Raw genomic sequence first — 19691 nt, forward strand, 5'->3', positions numbered from 1 at the left:
GTCTCGATCGGTCCTCTCGCTTATTCCATTAAGTACGGTATCTTCCTTTCATACCCCCCTCCGTCCACACACACACACAACGATCAACATGCGCTTTTCCCTTGCTGTGCTAGGCCTCGCGGCCGCTGTCTCGGCCACGGCCGCTGACGCCAACGGCAGCTCCGCTGCTGATGTTGATGCCAAGATTGACGCTTCTGCTACCGTCGACGCCGCGGCCACTGTCGATGCCACAGCCACAGCCACTGTTGATGCAAACGCCACAGCCGCGGCCACTATCGACGCGAAGGTTGGCGCGGCTGTTGATGCCAAGGCAAAGGTCGATGTTGATGCCAAGGCCAAGGTCGATGTTGATGCTACGGCAAAGGTCGATGTCGATGCCACAGCCACAGCCACTATTGATGCAAACGCCACAGCCGCGGCCACTGTCGACGCGAAGGTTGGCGCGGCTGTTGATGCCAAGGCAAAGGTCGATGTTGATGCCAAGGTTAACGCTGGTATTAACGCGGATGCTAAGGCTGATGCTAATATCGATATCGATGCTAAGGTCAACGCTGGTATTAATGACAATACAAAGATCAATGCCAATATCAAGGCTGATGTTGACGCCAAGGTCAATGCCGACGTTGACGCCAACCTTGACGCCTATGTCAAGGTTGGTGGTGATATCGATGCTAATGCGAAGGTCGATGTTGGTGCTAAGGTCGACGCCGATATTAAGGCTGATGCTGGGATTAAGGCCGATGTCAAGGCCAGTGCTGATACCGATGTCAAGGCGAATGTCGGCGCTGATGCCAAGGTTGACGCCGATGTCAAGGCCAGTGCTAATATCGATGTCAAGGCGAATGTCGGCGCTGATGCCAAGGTTGACGCCGATGTCAAGGCCAGTGCTGATATCGATGTCAAGGCGAATGTCGGCGCTGATGCCAAGGTTGACGCCAATGTCAATGCCGATACAAAGATCAATGCCGACATCAAGTCTGATGTAGACGCAAAGATCAATGCCGATGCCAAGGTCAACGCCGATGCCAAGGTCAACGCCGATGCCAAGGTCGGCGCCGATGCCGACGCCCAGGCAAAGATCGATGTCGACGCCAAGATTGCTGCCGAAATCAAAGCCCAAGTCGGCTTGGGCGCCAAGTCACCCTCCACCATGGCCATCGCCACCGTCCGCACCAACGGCACCAGCACGACGGCCCTCGCCCTCTCCGCCGACGTACAGGCGTCCCTCGCCGCCGCCGTGTCCGGCTTCTCCTGCCCGCCGACCATGGCGTACAGCCCGTGGATCAAGTCCTGCGGCTGCGCGCCGGGCCAGACCTGGTCCGCCACCACGTCCGCCTGCGCCGGCACGCCGCTCACCGGCGCCTGGCCCGCGCCGAGCCTCGACGCCGTCGCATCGGTGCACCTCGACCTCGGCGTGTACTGCGCGGCGTCGGCGACGGAGCTGGTGCGCTACGACGCCGCGCACGCGTACTGCCAGGTCAGCCTCGAGACGCTCGTCTTCATCGCCGCGGCGTCCATCGGCAAGGAGGTGGACGCGCTGGCCGGCGCCGAGATGGCCGGCAACGTTTCCGCCGATCTCAAGGCAGTGTTCGCCGGTCTGCGCGGCCTGTACCTGAAGAAGGCGACCGACGCCGTCGCGCTGTTCAACACAAAGGTGTACGGCCTCGGCGTGTTGGTCGACACGGCGGTCGACGCCGCGCCTACCAAGACGCAGGTCGCGCTCTGCAAGCTCGGCCTCGGTTCGTGCGCGCGCGACTGCGTCTCCTTTAGCCAGCCCGGCTGCGCCAACCATATTGACGTCGGGGCGCATGTAGGCGCGCAAATCACGGCGCTCGCCGACGGTGTCCTTATCCTGCCGTCGACTATCCTTTTCGCCACCAAGGCCAAGGTGCTCGTGTCCGTCGCAGTCGAGGCCCTGCTCTGCATCGTCGGCAACGTCGTCAAGTCGGCCCTGACTGACTTTGACTGCCACTGCAAATAGTTTTTTTGCCAATAGTTTTTAGAAGGGGGTTTGTTATTCATTGCGCGTAGTAGTTAGGCATTGGCGATAAGGATTCGATAATTTTTACCTTCTTCTTTCTTTCCATTTCTCTAAAAAGGAGGGGCCTTGTTTATGCAATTCCAACGTCGCTTTGTTTCATTCCAGTAGGATATATCTTCATCAGCCAATAATGCAATAGACACTTGTATGTCGATTTCGTTGCGCTGCTACATTGTCAGTCGTGATATAGACACTCCAAGCCATGAGATGGATGAAACCGTAAATCGAATGTTGGTTGACTCTAGGGGGTATCGAGAAATAATATAGAGTATCTGTACTCATGCTTCAACCACAAGCTAAAAATGCCGTCAAATTTCCATGCCCGTCCACCATGAAATGATTGAACGCTTCATTATCGCCCTCATCGGCCAGGTACATCGTGTCTTGGTCCTCCGGCGGTAGCGTTGCGTACAAGCCCTCTCCCGCCTTGCGCCACGTTGGAGGCAGAAGCTCCTCTTCCTCGCTCACCTCATCCTGCACCACCAGCACTGTCTTCGCAGGGGTTTCCGTCGTGGCGGCCGTGGTGATCTTGACAACCTTGCGAACGCCCTTGTGCCTCTGTCTCATGCGAGGGTTAAGCAGCGTGTGTCCGTGGCGCGGTCGTTGGTGCGTCCTCGCTCGCGCCGCGAGCGCTGCCACCCTCGCCGCCTCTTGCTCGCAGACCTTGGTCTCCCAGTCAGGGGCGTCAAAGAGCGGCAGGCCGGGGTGCCGCCTTGCCACAGCCACAGACAGGTCGACGAGTAGCTGGGGCTCGAGCTGGTCGCAAAAGGAGAGTATGTTCAGGAGGTCTGTCTTGGGTTTGCTGGAAAAGTAGCTCGTCAGCGCAGACGCAGACGCTTCCACGCCGGCGGTGAATCCAACCAACGCCGGCTTGGCGGGCATCACGCCTCCGGGAAGTGCATCTAGCCACACTTGTCTTTGCGCCTCGATGGCCTCTTCCCTGGTGGGTTCTGGTGGCGCATTCGTGACGACGTCGTATTCTTTTGTTGATTCGTAGGGCGGCCGAAATGGGATTGACTCTTGGGAAAAATCGACACCTTCTGTCTCAAAGCTATCGTCGGTGTCATGCACGTATTCCACTTTAGTCGCTGTAGACGGTGAAAAGTCTCTAGGCAGTAGCAGCGTGAGCTCTTCGTTGGAGGCACCGTCTGATATTCCCGTATCTGATGGACTACCTACGCCAGTTCCGTGTATGGCGTGTTTGCCGTTGATGCGGCTTAGTATCAGCGAAGAAGCTTGACTGAACTGATGTAGGCGAAAATGTGGCGGCAATGCGCATTGATTCTGTGCACCGGGCTCCGACACAAAGGGATGAACAAAAAGCGCATTGCGCTCTGGATTTGCGCTATCGGTGTCCATGGCGTCGTATGAGCCTCGAGATAACAGGACGCTCGTGACCTTCGTAAGAGCTCTACCTCGCATGTTGCAACTATGAGACCTCGATGGTACGGATAGATGACCAAAAACTGACACGGGTAGCCACGCGTTATCCGCCGGGTCTAGTGACGAGGCGCATCGCAAATTTAACCCCGACTTTTTTTTTCAAGTCTCGAGTGAAATCTACCGCCAAGCTTCCCTGTTTTAGATGGCTTCGGCTGGCGTGCGATTGTAGGATTGAGTTTGCCTCCCTCCACAAGGCTTCGAGATGGCAATTGAATCACGTGACTCTCCTCGAACAAATTGCATCTGACGACATAAATTCTTTCAGTTGGGTGAGTAATGATTTGTTTTATTGACAAGGCCTCTACATAGCAATTTTTACTCAACCGATTACACCTTGCTCCTTCAGCGCAGTAATCTCGGCCTCGCTCATGCCGAGGTGCTCCGACAGCAGTTCGTCGGTGTGCTGGCCGAGCGTGGGCGGCGGCGTCCGCACCCCGGGCTGGGTCTCGGAAAACTTGACGGGCGAGTTGACCAGCTTAATCAGGCCGCAGTCGCCGTGTTGAACCTCGACCACCATGTTGCGGGCCTTGGTATGCTCGAGGTTGAGCGTGTCCTGGACGTCATTGACGGCGGCGTAGGGCATGCCCCGGCCCTCAAAGACGGCGAGCCACTCGTGCGTCGTCTTTTGCTGCGAGAGGGCCTCGATCTTGTCCTCGAGCTCGACGCGGTTGGCGACGCGGTCGGCGTTGGTCTTGTACTTGGCGTCGTCCTTCCACTGGGGCATGCCGAGACCGTCGGCAAGGATGCCAAAGAGGCGGTCGTTGCCGCCGCCGAAGAGAATGTCGCCATCCTTGGTCTTGAAGGATTTGTAAGGGACAATGGAAGCTGGATGGATGTTAGTGTGTGGGCCTTGAGATGACATGTTGTTTGCGGTTCAACGTACGGTGCGCGGTCCCCCACCGACCGGTGTCTCTCTTGCCGCTAACGAGGCAGCTGCTGGCAATATTTGCGAGGGTGGCTGTTTGGCAGTCACTCAGAGCGACATCGATGTGCTGGCCCTTGCCGCTCTTGCCTCTTCCTAGTAAAGCCGCCATGATGCTGTTGCTGGCATACAGACCTGTGGTCAAGTCAGTGACGGCGACGCCGACTTTGACAGGAGGGCCGTCGCGAGCACCAGTAATGTGCATGAGACCGAACTCAGCCTCGACCATGACGTCGTATCCGGCGCGGCTGGAATAGGGGCCGGTCTGGCCGTAACCGGTAATGGACGTATAGATGAGGCTGGGGTTGATCTTGCGAAGAGTCTCATAGTCCATGCCGTACTTCTTCAGAGTGCCCGGGAGGTAGTTTTCCACTAGAATGTCACACTTTGCCACGAGCTTATGCAGAATGTCCACTCCATCCTTGTGTTGGAATGACAGGCCAATTGACTTTTTATTGCGGTTTGCCTATTGGGTGTAAGTGGATGTCTGATGGCTGCTGAGTGCTGCGTGCAACCTACTCCGAGGAAATACGCGGCTTCGCCGGGGCCCGACTTGCCAGACTCTTGCGTGTACTTTGCGTATGGAGGACCCCAAGCTCGTGTGTCGTCACCGCGTACAGGGTGCTCAATCTTGATGACTTCGGCACTGGCCCAGAAATTAGTGAGGTGGTCATGTCGAAGCCGTCAGAGGAGGTCTGTAAGATGTACCCAAGATCACCTAAAATTTGTGTACAATAAGGCTACCCATTGGTCAGTATCTCCCACGGACAAAAAAAAAAAAGCTTACACCGGCAAGGACTCGCGTCATGTCTAGCACGCGGTATCCCTCCAGAGGCAGCGGGGTCTCGACGGCAGACGTCGAATTCCAGCGTCGTGTGCTCATTGAATGTGGTAGCACCAGGGACCGCCAGGAGCCATTGATGGCCACGGCCATTCTCCGAGCACTAGCCATGTTTTCCGATTGCACCAACGAAAGAAAAAAGCAAGCGATGAATCAAGCCCGGAAAGGAACGCTGCACGCTTGGTCCGCTGCCGCCAAGTTGCGATGAATGGAAACAATGGTTTATGTAAAGAGGAGAGGCTACTGCAGCGAGCCGCGGCATGGGACAGATCAAGTAGATCAAGTAAGTACCGTAAGGCGGGCGGGTCGTTGCGGCGGGCAAAGCGGTGCTCTCGGGGCTCATTGAAGCAGCCGTCGGACAGGTTACAGACGCTAAGAGCGCTGTAGCTTCACCGACATTGATCTGGCTTTAGGCCGTGTCCGGCGTTCCCTCCGAGCTGCATCCTCCCACTGTCCTGAGGCGGCCGCTGATTTGTCCACTGTAGCCGGAACTACAGCACGCTGCTTCGTTTCTCCTCGGAGTATCGGAGTGCACCTCCTAGAGGCCAACAAGCACTGCAAAACACATCTACGCAAATGCATAACTGTGATAATTCGTATGTGTCTGGCTTTATTCTGCGTCGCCGAATCAGCACTTTACCCAGGTCGGAAAATACGAAACAATTCAACTGTACGTGGCATGACACGCGACACGGAATCATGCAAGGCCATGACCTGTACGATCCATGCCGTGATGCTTCCCAGCCGACTGGCAGCCAATGACGCCAGACGGGCAGTGCAAAGACTTACACGGGCGAGACCTGTCAATCGACGTCCTGATATACGGGCCTTCACGATGCAGCTACCAGGCACGCTAGAATCACGCCGAGATACTTCTAGAATGCGCCTGATCCTGGTCTGTTTGCTCGTTTTTGTGACTGCTTTCACCACATCGCCCCATGCACGCCCGCCCGGCTGGGCGCCGCCTGCCGCAAGGCCGGCAATCAGAGATCCAATCACCGACGGGCAGAAAACATAAAAAAGCAGAGAGAGCCTGCGGAATGCCCGTGACGCCATGGCCACCAGTCATTAAAGAAGCGGCGTGTTTACCGTCTAGCCACATGAAAAGGGTTGTGGGGGTTCAGCTTTTCAGCCTTATATGCCAACAGCCTTGGTAACTTAACTATTGGCTCAGGTAAATAGAAATTGAACTCCCCATGTTGTCTTCGGATCTTGTTCCTGTTGTTGCCAACAGTGTGCTTCCATTACATCTTCTCTTCCCTCTACGTCACCAATACCTTGAGAATGGTACCGACCATCCTGCCTTCGGACACTCAGACGCAAGAGCTTCAGGGCAGCGAAAAGACGATTTGGATCATTGTGATTCCTCTCTCAATATCCATCCCCTTCTTGGTCGCTGTCATCGTATACTTTCGCCGCTATAGACGGAAAAACGCCGTGCAACCATACACGTCCGAGCATGTTCCCATCGAAGTGCACTACCAAGCATGGATTGAGCACATGCGCAGAATGCACCAGCAAAGCCAACAACACCTGTGCCCGCCACATTATGAAGATGCCGACAAATCACTCGAGAGCTATCAATTGCGCGACTTTCGACGCCACACACGAAGCCAGAGCACGCCGCCGACGCCTCAACCCGGCTGCAGACAACAACGCAGTGACTCGTCACGGCAAGGAAAATGCCACCATGATCCCTCAGCGGGAATATGTAACAAGGGTATTTTGGGGGTTTCGCATCCGCAAGATTTGAGCCCAACTACGAGAAGAAAGTCTACCTATTAGGGCTAGAGGACCGACGGAAAGTTGAGCGGCGGACGGGAATGTACAATGGTTGAAGTCATATTTGCTTTACTTTTCCCTGAAACAGCGTATGCCAAGAAATGACTATAAATTTACCAATTCTCCGCATGTTCCACGCCTTGTCGTGTCTACGCACCCAACTCATTGGTGATGTCGACAAAGGCCGACCACTGCTTCCAAGCCTCGCCGCTGCGAATCGCCCACTTGGCGCGCCGCACACCCTCCTTCCAGCGCTGTCCACCAGGACCGCGCTCTATAATCACCTTGCCATCATCGCCTGTGCCCATGTTGCTCGATTCCGCCTCGCAGATGCCCGAGACGACAAAGAGGGCCGCAACATTGATGAGGACAAACTCGACGAGCGGGTCATCATCCTGGAGCTCCCCATGCAGGATGCGCTGCAGAATCGCCGCATTCTCTTTCGGCTCCTTGCCAGAAGACACCTCATTCAGGCCGTGCGTCGAGACACCGAAATCGCTGGGCTCGACTGTGAAGTAGTCGGTGTACGTCTCGCCGCCAGGCGTCTTCTCCTTGAGCATCCAGCAGTGCGACGGGCCGGCGCAGCTGAGCTCGTCGAGGTCCTCGTCGCCGCAGACAATCATGGCCTTGCGGCAGCCGACGGATCGCAGGGCCTCGGCAAAGGCAGGCCCGAGATCCTTGCGACCAACGCCAATCACGCGGCACTCGAGGACGGCCTCGACAGGGTTGGCGAGCGGGCCGACATTGTTGAAGATGGTGCGCCAGGGCAGCTGTTTGCGGATGGGCGCGACGAAGCGCATGCCGGTGTGGAAGAGGGGCGCGAAGAGGAAGCTGTAGTTTGTGGCCGCGTAGATCTTGGCGAGGTTCGCGGGCGTGACGGCGGCGACGACAGGGGGCCGGGGCTGCATATTGGCAATCAGGTCGGCGCTGCCCGATTTAGAGGTGCTGGCCTTGTTGCCGTGCTTGGAGACGAGGAGCAAGGCCGATGCTATTATGGAGGCCGTTGTGCTAATGTTGAATGTGTTGTGAGAGTCACCACCAGTGCCGACAATGTCACACTACACGGGGTTAATTAGCAAGCTGGCATACACGTTAACAGGCAAGTCTAGTGCTTACAAGTCCGCCATTGTACTTGCCCTCCTTGCGCCCGCGTTTCAAAATAACTGCGTTGATGTCGTCGACCGGGATGGGCGCCGCGGCTTTGAGCATGGCGGCTGCGCACTTGGCGAGAACCTCGGGCTGGAAGTCCATCTGCGTAAAGTGCAAGGCCATGAGTAGCGAGGCTGTCTGCGCAGGGGTGACTTGGTTTGTGAAAAAGTGCGACACGGCTTCCGCGATCTCATCTGCCGTCACCCGGTTGTCGTTAGGCCACATCTTGGCCAGAAGCGGCTTGATATCGACCGGACACAGGTCCTCCGAAGCCGCAGGTGTTTGTGAGGCCATTTTGGTAGCACTGGATGAGGGTGGGTGTGTGATGGTGGTGGGTTTCGAGAAGGACTTGGTTGAGAGGCCAATGTCGATAATCAATTAATAGCGAAGCCTTGTATGAATCTCGAGATAATGAGATCAATATGATCAATAAGTCTGGTTGAGATTCGATGTACTGTGTTTTAACACCAGTCGCACTTCTTCCAGGATCACTCGGGCAGCATGTCTGAATATTATTGGCTGTCGTTTGGTGGTAATATGGAGATCGAGCAGATCGTTGAGAGCGACATCACCCTACATAGTAAGTTTGCCCATGGTAGGAGTATCCACTAACACTCAGCTCAGTCCTCAAATTCAGATTAAATCTTGCTCCCGCCGAGGCCGCGGAGCTGCTGACTCAGCCTTATAGATCCTTCTGGCACTATCGCACAGGCGCTACCAACCCATTTCTTCCCTGTCGTTCGCCTAGCCAGGCCCTTTCTTTCCTTCCTCAAACATCACCATAGACAGTCCTCGTTGCCGTAAGAAGTCGGTCATCCATCGCAACAGCCATCTCCGTGCCGTCCGAATCCGTTCTTTGCATCGAGCGCCCGCGCGACGACCACTTCAAGCCGACTTTCGTTGATCTGAGCCTCTCAGACGCCTTCACTGGTCAGAACGGTCGGTTTGGCAGAGTGCGACGCCTTACACTCGCTTCATCTTGGGTGCGCACCGGCCCTCATTTAGAAAAAAACTTCAAAAAAGAATACTGCTTATCGCTATTTTGATTCAGTTCAAAAGGAAAAGCTCCGTCCCTTCGTAGCGTCGACTCCCTCATCGACGGCAAAAAACAAGAATTAAATCGCTTCCACGCCGTGATCCAGTGCGGCTCGAGCTACAAGCATCTGCATTATTTATCTGCGTTATAAAACCACTTACCTGTCCTTCGCCGTCTACCCTTTTTTTTCTCGACGACACCGACCCTTTATTCATCGGCTTTTGCCAGCTGCACCTTCAGTCGCCAAGCTGCATTCACCGCTTTTCGTCAAACTTTGGCAAAATCGGCTCGAGATTGGCATACAGTCTAATAAGAGTACTGCCCTCGTCAAGAAGACGGTGCTACGAAAGCAACAGCAGCAACGACTTCGCCGCAAGGAGACAAAGCAATCCCGCAGAGTCTTTAACGAGATTATAAATCTGTACACGCCCCACGTGTACAAGCCCAAAATGCTACCGCCTGCCGCCGGTGACGGCTCAGGCACTGGGTTTCAGGAGGACCTCAATAATGTTCTCTGCTGTCCCGACTGTCGGGAAATTCCCCCCAACCTGGTGGAGGAATTCTCCAGCGGAGACATGGTGTGCCAGAGCTGCGGTGTCGTGGTAGGCACGCGCATCATTGACACGCGATCTGAATGGCGTACATTTGCCAACGACGACCAGAACGGAGATGATCCCAGTCGTGTGGGTGGCCCCCAGGATGAGTTCGTCGAGGGACAGCAGCTCGCCACGTCGGTTGCCTTTTCCGAGTCTCGTCAGCACAAGAACCTGTTACGTGTGCAAAACAACACCAACCAGGATAAGCAGCAGAGGGGCCTCATGCAAGCGTACAAGGAGATTGTGTCACTATGCGAGGCTATCAACATGGGTCAGAACGTATCCAATGCCGCCAAACACATTTTCAAGCTTGTGGACAAGTACAAGTTTATGAAGGGCAAGCCGCAAGAGGCTGTGATTGCCGGCTGCATCTTCATCGCATGTCGCCAGAACAACGTACCTCGCACGTTCCGAGAGATTTTCAACCTGACGAGTGTGAGCAAGAAGGAAGTTGGCAGAGTCTTTAAGCAGCTACAAAACTTCTTGCAAAAGCTGCAGGACACAGAGGGTGAGGCGACGGGCCTCAATACCGTCACCAACTACGAGAATACATCGGTTGGTGCTGAGGACCTGTGTAGCCGCTACGTATCGCAGATTGGCTTCAAGGCGCAGCAGAAGATTTCCAAAATTTCTCGCGAGCTTGCCGAGCAGGCGAACGATATTGCAGCACTAGCGGGCCGCTCGCCGTTGTCGGTGGCGGCTGCATGCATCTACATGGCCTGCCACCTGGTGGGCGAACCGAGGGCATCGCTCCCCATTGCCAAACAGGCTGGCGTTAGCGACGGCACGGTCAAGACAGCGTACAAGCACCTGTTTGTAGCGCGCGAACGTCTCATCAAGAAGGAATGGCTTGATGACGGAGGCAACATGGACAACATCCCGCAGGTGCAGCTTTAGTTTATTGACAAGCAACGGCTCATGAGCAGTGGTTGGATTTACTGATTGCTTTTTTTTTTGGCTTTTATCGTATCCTTTACGAGCAACAAATCACAGAAGAACCGCGGTTGCTCTGCTGGTTTTGTTGGTTTGTGGTTGACTCTTCGCACGATGTCCTTTTTCTTTAATTCCCCGCCCGAATGAAGTGGGAAAAAGTATTATTATCATCGGCTACATTTCCTTGGGCTGTTATCCCATGCCTTATTTAAAGAGACATGAGCGACTATTATAAATTGACTGGGCGCTTGAATTAGTATGTTGCTTGACTGGTGAAGTAACATTCGAATTATAGCTTACCAGACTCGGCGCGGGAATCCCAAAAATATGGTTAGCAAACGGGAAAAGGGTGGCGCATAACGGAACGATAGTTATTTCCACCATGCAGCCGCATCCTTCGACTACTTTTTAGATACGACTGGCGTTATGTATGATTCTGTGGATATATTTTCCCATCGCTTCGACTCTGATATTTCCCCACGGTTCTTGGATTTTTGACAAGACATGCTATTATTGTCTCTTTCCAACAAACACGAGCACTACATTGAGTCGAAGGAGGGCCTACTCAGTATTACTAACTAGGCGGCCAGGAATCGATGATGCTGCAATCTGCAATTGGCTTTATTATTATCATTAATAACCGGGGACATGGTGGCTTGGAGCGAGCCTAATAATGAATGATACCAACTACCACCTGAGAAGCTTTCGAACCAGTGGGCTGAGCGGCCCCTTGCAGTTTCGTCATCAAGCAGCGTGTGAGAATAGGTGGCGAAAAAGAAGAAACAAGGTGAGGGGCGGCCAAAAGCAGTTGTAGATTCTGAGTCGCGTTTGTCCTCTCCATATTATCATGGGCAGGCGACGCCACGAGGATAAAAAAAAAGGAGAGACTAGTATTAATAGACTACAGAAGACAATCTCACGGCGTTGCGACAAGCAAGCCTCGTATTTTCAAAGCAGCCAGCCACTGGAAGCCTCGTTTTTTTTTTTTTTGGCGGGCTCCCCCCTGTAGGTCGCGCGGTCATGCGCTGCATAATAGCGCCGCAGGAGGCGTGCGGCGGCCCCACGTGCGCCACGTTTGTGCCACAAGAGTTAGTATTTTATCCGGAATTAGGGAGTATTTTCCTTTTTGGAGTTGAATACGGAGTATTCTTGGGGAACTTTTTGGGGGCGGCTGGGCTCAAATTGACAACAAAGGCAAGCCCATGTTTGTCAAGGCCTCTTCAAATAGCTAACGTTAACAATCAAGCCACTTGTAAGAACGCCTCTTTCTTGTTCAATTCATCATACCTGGGCTCATCCTATGAGATGGCGTATGTAGCGTTCAATGCAGCTGCGACAACAGGCCGCCTCGCTGTCACCGACCATTGATGCCATCCGCTTCTGGCACGCGGTCCCTACCTAGGTCTTCTTCCGATTGCCCACCCTTCTTCTTCTGTGAGCCCTTTTTCAGAGGTGAATATGCCCCACCACGATCGACTAGATCCTTGGAAGGTAGGCACTGTTGGGTACCGTTTGCTAGGACACGTAACCAGGCCGTAGCTACTTACCTTCCTTCCCTTTCATTAGCATCTTCTCTCGACTCGAGTCTCTGGTTCGGTCACTTGCATTATCACTGTTTGTTATTCAGTTCCGACTACATACTTTTTATTGCCCCTACGCAGGTTTGCGCAGTCCTGGCTGACGCCGCCTCCCACCAATCATTGTGTGTTGTTGCGCTACCAACCACCACCTACAGCCATCTCGCTACCAACAACAACATCCTCACCCAGCCCCGACAGCAGCTAAGGGGACCGCCCTGCACACAATTGGCATGCTATTCGCACATTATTAACTTGCCGCCCCCCTCCCCCCTCTGCGGCGCAGTGCTCCTTTGCAGCGGCCCTTGAAGCAAACGGCGCAAAGTGCCCCCCGTTGCAATGCTTGCCGCCGGCGCCTCCGTGGTCGAGAAACGCCGTCTGCCAGCTGCGCGAGCGTCTATCTCGTCCTACCTGGCCAGCGCCCAGGACGCAGCCCAGACGGTCTATACAAAGGCCGTCGAACCTCTGCTGCGGCGCAAGAGCATCGCAGCCCCCGAGGGTGGCCGACGTGTCCCCCTGAGCATCGAGCACGCCGAGCCGCTCATCGACACCCGCCGCGGCCGCGCGTACATTTCAAACGACATTCGCACCTCGCGCTACACCTTTTGGAATTTCATCCCCAAGCAGCTCTTTTTCCAATTCTCCCGCATCGGCAACTTTTACTTTCTCTGCGTCGGCATTCCTCAAACGGTAAGGCGCTGTCTCTTATCCCAGGCCCCAAAGCCGTTCATTTAGCGCTAATCGCCGACGACCCTTGACGCAGATTCCTGGCCTGTCCACTACTGGAACGTTTACCACCATCCTGCCCCTGCTCTTCTTTGTCCTGCTCACCATTGTCAAGGAGGGCTACGACGACTATAGGAGAAGCCGTCTCGACAGTATTGAAAACGCCAACTTCACCACGACTTTGGGGCGCAAGAACCACTACACCAGGAAGGCTGAGCCGTCTCCCTGGGCCCTGAAATGGAACCCGTTCCGCATCACGGCCGCCGCGCTGCCTCCGATCCTGCCAGAAGACGCCTACGACGGCATTACATGGGTCCCCAGCCGCTGGAGAAACCTCAAGGTTGGAGATATTGTCCGGCTGAACCGCGACGACCCGGTACCCGCCGACATTGTGCTCCTTTGGACCACTGATGAGAATGATGTGGCCTACATTGACACCATGGCCCTCGACGGTGAGACCAATCTCAAGGGCAAGCAGCTGTCCTCGGCGCTGAGCGGCTGTGGCACCATTGAGGGCATTGCCAACTGCAAAGCCAGCTTCTTCGTCGAGGACCCAAACCCGCAGCTCTTCAATTTTGAAGGATCCGTATCGGTCGACGGCAAACCTGTGCCCCTCACGCTCAATGAAGTCATTTATCGGGGCAGCATCGTGCGAAACACGGCAGCCATTGTCGGCATAGTCATCAACACGGGAGAGGAATGCAAGATTCGTATGAACTCGAACCAGAACCCATCTGCTAAGAAACCCGCCCTCGAGAGGATTGTCAACTGCGTCGTCGTTACCCTTGCCACTTACGTGGTTATCGTGTCAGTCGGCGTCTCCATGGGCTACCTCAAATGGCAACACAGCTATGAAGAAAAAGCTTGGTATCTCCAAAATGCCCCCGTCCCCTTTTACCAAATCATTATTGCCTTCATCATCATGTTCAACAATGTCGTCCCACTTGCCTTGTATATATCCTTGGAAATCGTCAAAGTCGGACAGCTGTTGCTCCTCAATTCCGACGTCGGCATGTACGACGAAGAGACCGACACACCCGCCAGATGCAACACCAACACCATATTGGAAAACCTCGGTCAAGTTGGCTACATATTTTCCGACAAGACGGGGACGCTTACGGACAACATCATGAAGTTTCGCAAAATCAGCGTCGCGGGAACTGTGTGGTTGCACGAAATGGACCTCTATGACGAGGGGAATACAACTACCAGCCTGGAGGGCTCGAGCACAGAGCATTCGCTATACAAGTCTGACCCGGTTCCTACCTTGCCGCTTAGCCCAGGCTACGTGAACAAGCCTCTTTCACCGCGCATGTCCATGGGAGCTCGCCCATCCATGAGCGGCCGGCGTTCGTCCTCACACTGGCGCTCGACCGGACGCCCCGATCACGTCCAGCCAGAGGTAAACACGAGCGACTTACTGAACTACATTCAGCTCCGGCCACATTCTGCCTTTGCCAGGAAAGCCAAGCAATACATTTTGGCCATGGCGCTATGCCATACGTGTCTGCCCGAGTATATCAATGGCAAGATTGAATTCCAAGCCTCGTCTCCGGACGAATTGGCGCTCGTCCGCGCCGCTCAAGAAATGGGCTTCTTGGTGGCTCAACGAACGGCAAAACAAGTTACGGTTGAGATGACACAGGCTAACGGCCAACTCAAGAGAGAGACCTTTGAAATTCTCGACATTATCGAATTTAGCAGCAACCGAAAGCGCATGTCTATTGTGCTTCGCCGCCACGACGGCCGCATCACCGTCATCTGCAAGGGAGCAGATTCCGTCATACTTCCCCGCCTGAAGCAGTCGTCACTCGCTATGCAAAAGGCCACCGAAATCCGCGCCAGCGCCGATCTTGAGCACGAAATGCAGCGTCAGAGCGAACAGCACCAGCCGAGAAACAGCTTCGGAGGCAGGCCCAGTCTGACTGTCCGACACAACACTAATAACATTGTCAAGCCGGAATCGACCATACGGCGCTTAGTGTTGCATCGCAGCAAATCTTTCGAGCTCAGAAAAGGCGCGAGCAGCTTTGAGGACGGCACACGCGCGGGATCTTCCACGCGAGGCTTATCCATGGACATTAACCGCGGTCACGTCCGCACGAGCGTGAATACGCACGCCCAGCTACCGGAGAAACTGAAATTTCTCGACGACCCCAGCATCCACGACGACTCTGAAGTCTTCTCCAAGTGCTTCAAACACATCGACGACTTTGCCACGGAAGGACTCCGAACGCTACTTTTTGCACAAAAAGACATTTCCGAACAGGATTACCGCACGTGGAAAAAGGTGTACGAGGATGCGACGACAAGCCTTGTGAATCGAGAGGAGGTGATAGAGTCCGCCGGCGACATGCTTGAGCAAGCATTGTCTCTAGTTGGAGCCAGTGCCATTGAAGACAAGCTACAGAAGGGCGTCCCCGAGACGATTGAGAAGCTCCGTCGAGCCAACATCAAGATCTGGATGCTCACTGGCGATAAACGAGAGACTGCAATCAACATTGCTCACTCGGCACGACTTATCCGCCCCGGCTCGGACATTTACATTTTAGACGTTGCCAAGGGCGCCCTCGAATTCCAGCTCATGGCCCTTACTGAGGACCTACAGGCCGGCGCTCTCCACAGCGTCGTGGTTATTGACGGGCACACGCTCGGCGTCGCCGAAAAGTCGCCGACCCTGTCAGAACTGTTTTTCGAGATCATGCTCAAGGTTGACACGGTCATTTGCTGCCGCGCCTCGCCCGCGCAAAAGGCACTGCTCGTGGACACTGTGCGCAACCGCCTCAGCAAGTTTAGCCTCACGCGCCGCAACGGCCTGACCCTAGCCATTGGTGACGGCGCCAACGACCTCGCCATGATCCAGGCCAGTCATGTGGGTATTGGCATCTCGGGCCGTGAGGGCCTGCAGGCGGCGCGCGTTGCCGACTACTCAATTGCGCAATTCCGCTTTCTGCAGCGGCTACTGCTCGTCCACGGGCGCTGGAACTATTTGCGCACCGCCAAGTTTATCCTGTGCACATTTTGGAAGGAGATGTTTTTCTACCTGCCGCAGGCCATCTACCAGCGATACAATGGCTACACGGGGACATCACTGTACGAGGCTACTAGCCTGACGGTCTTCAACACCCTGTTTACTAGTCTGTGCACGATTTGCATGGGCATCTGGGAGCAGGACTTGCGCGCGGAGACGCTGCTGGCTATTCCAGAGCTGTACGTGTACGGCCAGCGCGACATGGGCCTTAACGCGTGGAAATACGGCCGCTGGATGCTGCTCGCGGCGGTTGAGGGCGTTATGGCGTGGTACGGCGTGTGGGCCGGCTACGGCTGGGTGTCGCCGGGCGCCAAAGACGAGGGCTTGTACGCGCTCGGCACGCTCATGTTTACCACGGGCGTGCTGTGGATCAACTGGAAGCTGTTTCTCTTCGAGACGCACTACAAGTCGGTCATTGTCATGGGGTCCTTCTTCGTCACTACCATCGGCTGGTTCGCGTGGCTGTCGTTTCTCGACTTTATCTTTGCGGCGTCCCCGTCGGGCCCGTACGACATCAAGTTCAGCTTCCGGAACAAGTGGGGACCGGACGCTGCCTGGTGGGCGACGCTGTTTGCCGTGCTCGGCGTACTGGGTCTGATGGAGCTCACGCTCAAGGTGGTCAAGCGGCATCTTGTTCTTGCTGGCGTGTGGAAGTGGCCGCCGTGGCGAAGGCCCGGGCTGAGTGAGAATGTGGAGGAGTGGGATCTGGAGCTGTGGCAGGAGTTGGAGCAGGACCCGACGGTGAGGCTGAACTTGAGGATCCTGGCTCAGGAGTATGATGGGCAGGAGCTGCAGGGGGTAGAGGAAGAGGAAGAAGAAGAGAAGGATAGGTTTTTGGGGGGGGTAGAGGAGACGATAGAGGTGTATGCGAGCCATGATGCTGAGGAAACAGTGGATAGTAGCAGTACGAGAAAGAGGATAAGAAGGTTTATTTCTTAGGCATAGCATAAATTAAGAAAACGATACCATTTTTTATTAGAGAAAGAATAGTATAAATTTATCAAGTATTCAAGTATAGAATATAATTATAAAATATTTTATAATAAGTTCCTTGAAAAGTCCCTAATATAAGAATTATTAAAGAACTATTTTATAGAAGTATCCTAGCTAGTTGTAATAATAAATCTTTATTATTATTTTTTAGTACTAAGTTAATAATTTGTTCCCTTTATCTTGTTAGCAGCTTATTTTCCATAACCGAATAATTTATAAGCTGTATATTACCCCCCCCCTACTTATAAGCCTATAATAGAAGCCTAATACTTATCCGGTCTTGACGCCTCCCTCGACGTCCGCGGCCGCCGGCTTGGGCGCGATCCTGCCAATAACCTCCATCTTGCGAAAGGCGACGCACACGATGACCATGGACGCGATGCCTAGCGCAAAGTTGAACCAGCTCGCGATCCGGATGCTCGCCAGCGACGGGTTGTCCATCTCGGTGAGCGGTCCGACGCTTTCCACCGACACGCCCCGGCGGCGGGCCAGCACGGCCGTCTGGATGGCCGTCGCAAGCGCGATGCCAATCGCGCGGCCCAGCTGACTGACGGCGTTGATGAGCGCGCCGCCGACGGCCTGGTCCTCGGCCGGCAGGGCCTGCGAGGTGAAGAAGGTGAGGCAGGGCCAGGTCAGGTCGGCGCCGACGACGGACAGCAGCATCGCCCACATGCCCCAGGCAAAGTACGTGGTGGTGGTGGGGATGGGGACGGCGAAGAGCAGGCTCGCGACGGACACGGCCAGCGTGCCGGCAACGAGCATAAACGCCGTCGGCACGCGGCTGAGCAGGAACGCGACGGCAAAGGACACGCATATGCCGCCGACGCCAGTGGGCAGGAAGCGCAGCATGGTCTGCAGCGGGTCGTAGCCGAGGTAGGTTTGGTAGTAGTACGTGGCGAAGACGAGAAAGTTGTTGAAAGACGCGAAGAAGAGGCCCATGATGGCCATGACGGCCAGGAACTGGCGGTTGCCGAACATGCTGACCTTGATGAGCGGGGGCCGGCCGGCGGCGGCCGGCCTGGTTTCGAGGTGGCGCTGCCAAAAGTAGAAGGCGACCATGAGCAGCGCGGCGACGACCAGCAGCCCGTAGACCCAGCCCGTGTGCCAGCCGACGACGTTGCCCTCTGTCAGCGCGAAGAGCAGGGCGACGAGGGCGACGGTGATGAGCGCGCCGCCAGCCCAGTCGACGAGGCGGAGGCGCGCTGCGATGCTCGCATTGGCAGCGAGCTTGGGTGGCTCGGCGGCCGGCGGGATGAGGATGAAGCCGGCGACGGAGATGGCGGCCGCCATGATGGACGTGCAGCCAAACACCCACTTCCAGCTGGCGTACTGGGCGATGACGCCCGAGAGGATGCTGCCAAAGATGCTTCCGAGCGGGGCGCCGGCTCCTGCGGTGTTTTCGTGAACGACGTGAGTTGTTTGGTTTGAAGGGGGGGTTGGGGGGGTATGGGCGTACCATATGCGGCAAATGCATAGTTTTTCGCCTTGCCTGGTGCAAACGTGACACCAAGGATACCAATCGCCGTGGGCACATTGGCGGCCGCGCCCTAGCAAAAGTCAGTCGGGGTATATCGCCCCGATTATACGCATTTCAAGGAGAGCAAAAATGGGCTTACCAGTCCGTGCAGCCCGCGAAACAGGTCAAAGGCAATCTCGTTGGGCATGATGGGATTGACGGCCGTGGCAATGGTGACCCAGACGGAGCCGGCAATGAAAATGAAGCGCTTGCCAAAAATGTCGGCGATGCGGCCCCAGAGCAGCAGGAAGCAGCCAAAGGAGAGCGAGTAGGCAGATATGATCCACTGCAGCCTGCTGTCGGGGACGTCGAGCGTCTTGCCGATGGCGGGGAGGATGATGACGACGCTCTGCGCGGAGAGGGTCTACAGGATGGGTATCACGGTTAGACGGCGCTTCCTCTTCAGACATGGCCAGATGCAAGATGCGGGTTTGATCTCGTGGCAAGAGGAATTGAGTGTTTTGTTTCGTACATTGATGAAGGCGGCTCCCGTCAGGGTGAGGACAAGAGCGATGGCCTTGGCACGGGAGAGCGGCGGCTCTTGCGGCTTATTATCGTGGCTCTCCTCGCCGCCCGACAACGACACGCGCTTCCGCGAGGCAGCGTCGGCGTCTGTGCCGTCATACCAGCTGCTGCTTGCGTTGTTGTCTGTTTCGGCGACGATGGCAGGTGTCTTGGCGGGCCTCTCCATGATGGTTTGTCTGTGTGTCTGTCTGCTCACCTGTGGTGTTTGAGTGTTGCGGGCAAGGAAAATCAGAAAAATGTGATGAATCAGTTTGCAAAACTGTCAATGGTCTTGTGATGCTGGGCTCGCTTTTAAAGGACGGCCTGTTGGATGTCGCTATCAAACACTGTGCAGGACAAAACCCGCTCTGTGTCGCCGCAAGAAAGTCGAGGTCCTTTTGATCAAGAGGGTTTTGCTGTATTCTTGTGTGTGTTTGTGTGTGTTTTTTTCCCCTTGAGGATGCACGGGATGAGACGAGAGCTGAAAATTGAAAAAGACTTGCTGCACTTTGCCGCTTCATTCACAGCCCTTCTTCAACTTGTTTGTCGCCGCAGTCAAGTAAGCCCACACTTGTGGAATGAATACAAAGCGATGAACCAC

General features: G+C 55.1%; 8 protein-coding genes across 8 annotated transcripts; 3 read left to right on the forward strand and 5 right to left on the reverse strand.

The window, feature by feature from the left end:
- Positions 1 to 88: 88 nt before the first annotated feature.
- Positions 89 to 1981, forward strand: CCM_03856 (uncharacterized protein; the record flags this gene model as incomplete). Its single annotated transcript, XM_006669004.1, has 1 exon — positions 89 to 1981. One exon carries the CDS (start codon positions 89 to 91, stop codon positions 1979 to 1981), a length of 1893 nt encoding a protein of 630 aa, XP_006669067.1.
- A 345-nt stretch (positions 1982 to 2326) lies between these two features.
- Positions 2327 to 3463, reverse strand: CCM_03857 (uncharacterized protein; the record flags this gene model as incomplete). The annotated part of the gene is made up of 1 exon (XM_006669005.1): positions 2327 to 3463. One exon carries the CDS (start codon positions 3461 to 3463, stop codon positions 2327 to 2329), a length of 1137 nt encoding a protein of 378 aa, XP_006669068.1.
- Positions 3464 to 3803: 340 nt separating this feature from the next.
- On the reverse strand, positions 3804 to 5358 carry CCM_03858 (CoA-transferase family III; the record flags this gene model as incomplete). The annotated part of the gene is made up of 5 exons (XM_006669006.1): positions 3804 to 4309; positions 4368 to 4872; positions 4926 to 5052; positions 5115 to 5146; positions 5194 to 5358. 5 exons carry the CDS (start codon positions 5356 to 5358, stop codon positions 3804 to 3806), a joined length of 1335 nt encoding a protein of 444 aa, XP_006669069.1.
- Positions 5359 to 5944: 586 nt separating this feature from the next.
- CCM_03859 (uncharacterized protein) lies at positions 5945 to 6303 on the reverse strand (the record flags this gene model as incomplete). Its single annotated transcript, XM_006669007.1, has 2 exons — positions 5945 to 5995; positions 6037 to 6303. The coding sequence occupies 2 exons, from the start codon at positions 6301 to 6303 to the stop codon at positions 5945 to 5947; spliced, it is 318 nt and encodes a 105-aa protein (XP_006669070.1).
- Positions 6304 to 7178: 875 nt separating this feature from the next.
- CCM_03860 (anthranilate phosphoribosyltransferase) lies at positions 7179 to 8472 on the reverse strand (the record flags this gene model as incomplete). The annotated part of the gene is made up of 2 exons (XM_006669008.1): positions 7179 to 8087; positions 8146 to 8472. The coding sequence occupies 2 exons, from the start codon at positions 8470 to 8472 to the stop codon at positions 7179 to 7181; spliced, it is 1236 nt and encodes a 411-aa protein (XP_006669071.1).
- Positions 8473 to 9663: 1191 nt separating this feature from the next.
- CCM_03861 (transcription initiation protein) lies at positions 9664 to 10707 on the forward strand (the record flags this gene model as incomplete). Its single annotated transcript, XM_006669009.1, has 1 exon — positions 9664 to 10707. One exon carries the CDS (start codon positions 9664 to 9666, stop codon positions 10705 to 10707), a length of 1044 nt encoding a protein of 347 aa, XP_006669072.1.
- A 1952-nt stretch (positions 10708 to 12659) lies between these two features.
- On the forward strand, positions 12660 to 17016 carry CCM_03862 (phospholipid-transporting ATPase (DRS2), putative; the record flags this gene model as incomplete). The annotated part of the gene is made up of 2 exons (XM_006669010.1): positions 12660 to 13010; positions 13084 to 17016. 2 exons carry the CDS (start codon positions 12660 to 12662, stop codon positions 17014 to 17016), a joined length of 4284 nt encoding a protein of 1427 aa, XP_006669073.1.
- Positions 17017 to 17340: 324 nt separating this feature from the next.
- Positions 17341 to 19277, reverse strand: CCM_03863 (efflux protein; the record flags this gene model as incomplete). Its single annotated transcript, XM_006669011.1, has 4 exons — positions 17341 to 18458; positions 18527 to 18617; positions 18687 to 18950; positions 19059 to 19277. 4 exons carry the CDS (start codon positions 19275 to 19277, stop codon positions 17341 to 17343), a joined length of 1692 nt encoding a protein of 563 aa, XP_006669074.1.
- Between the last annotated feature and the right edge of the window lie 414 nt (positions 19278 to 19691).

Source organism: Cordyceps militaris (genome assembly GCF_000225605.1).
Source record: "Cordyceps militaris CM01 unplaced genomic scaffold CCM_S00003, whole genome shotgun sequence".
NCBI classification, from domain to species: Eukaryota; Fungi; Ascomycota; class Sordariomycetes; order Hypocreales; family Cordycipitaceae; genus Cordyceps; species Cordyceps militaris.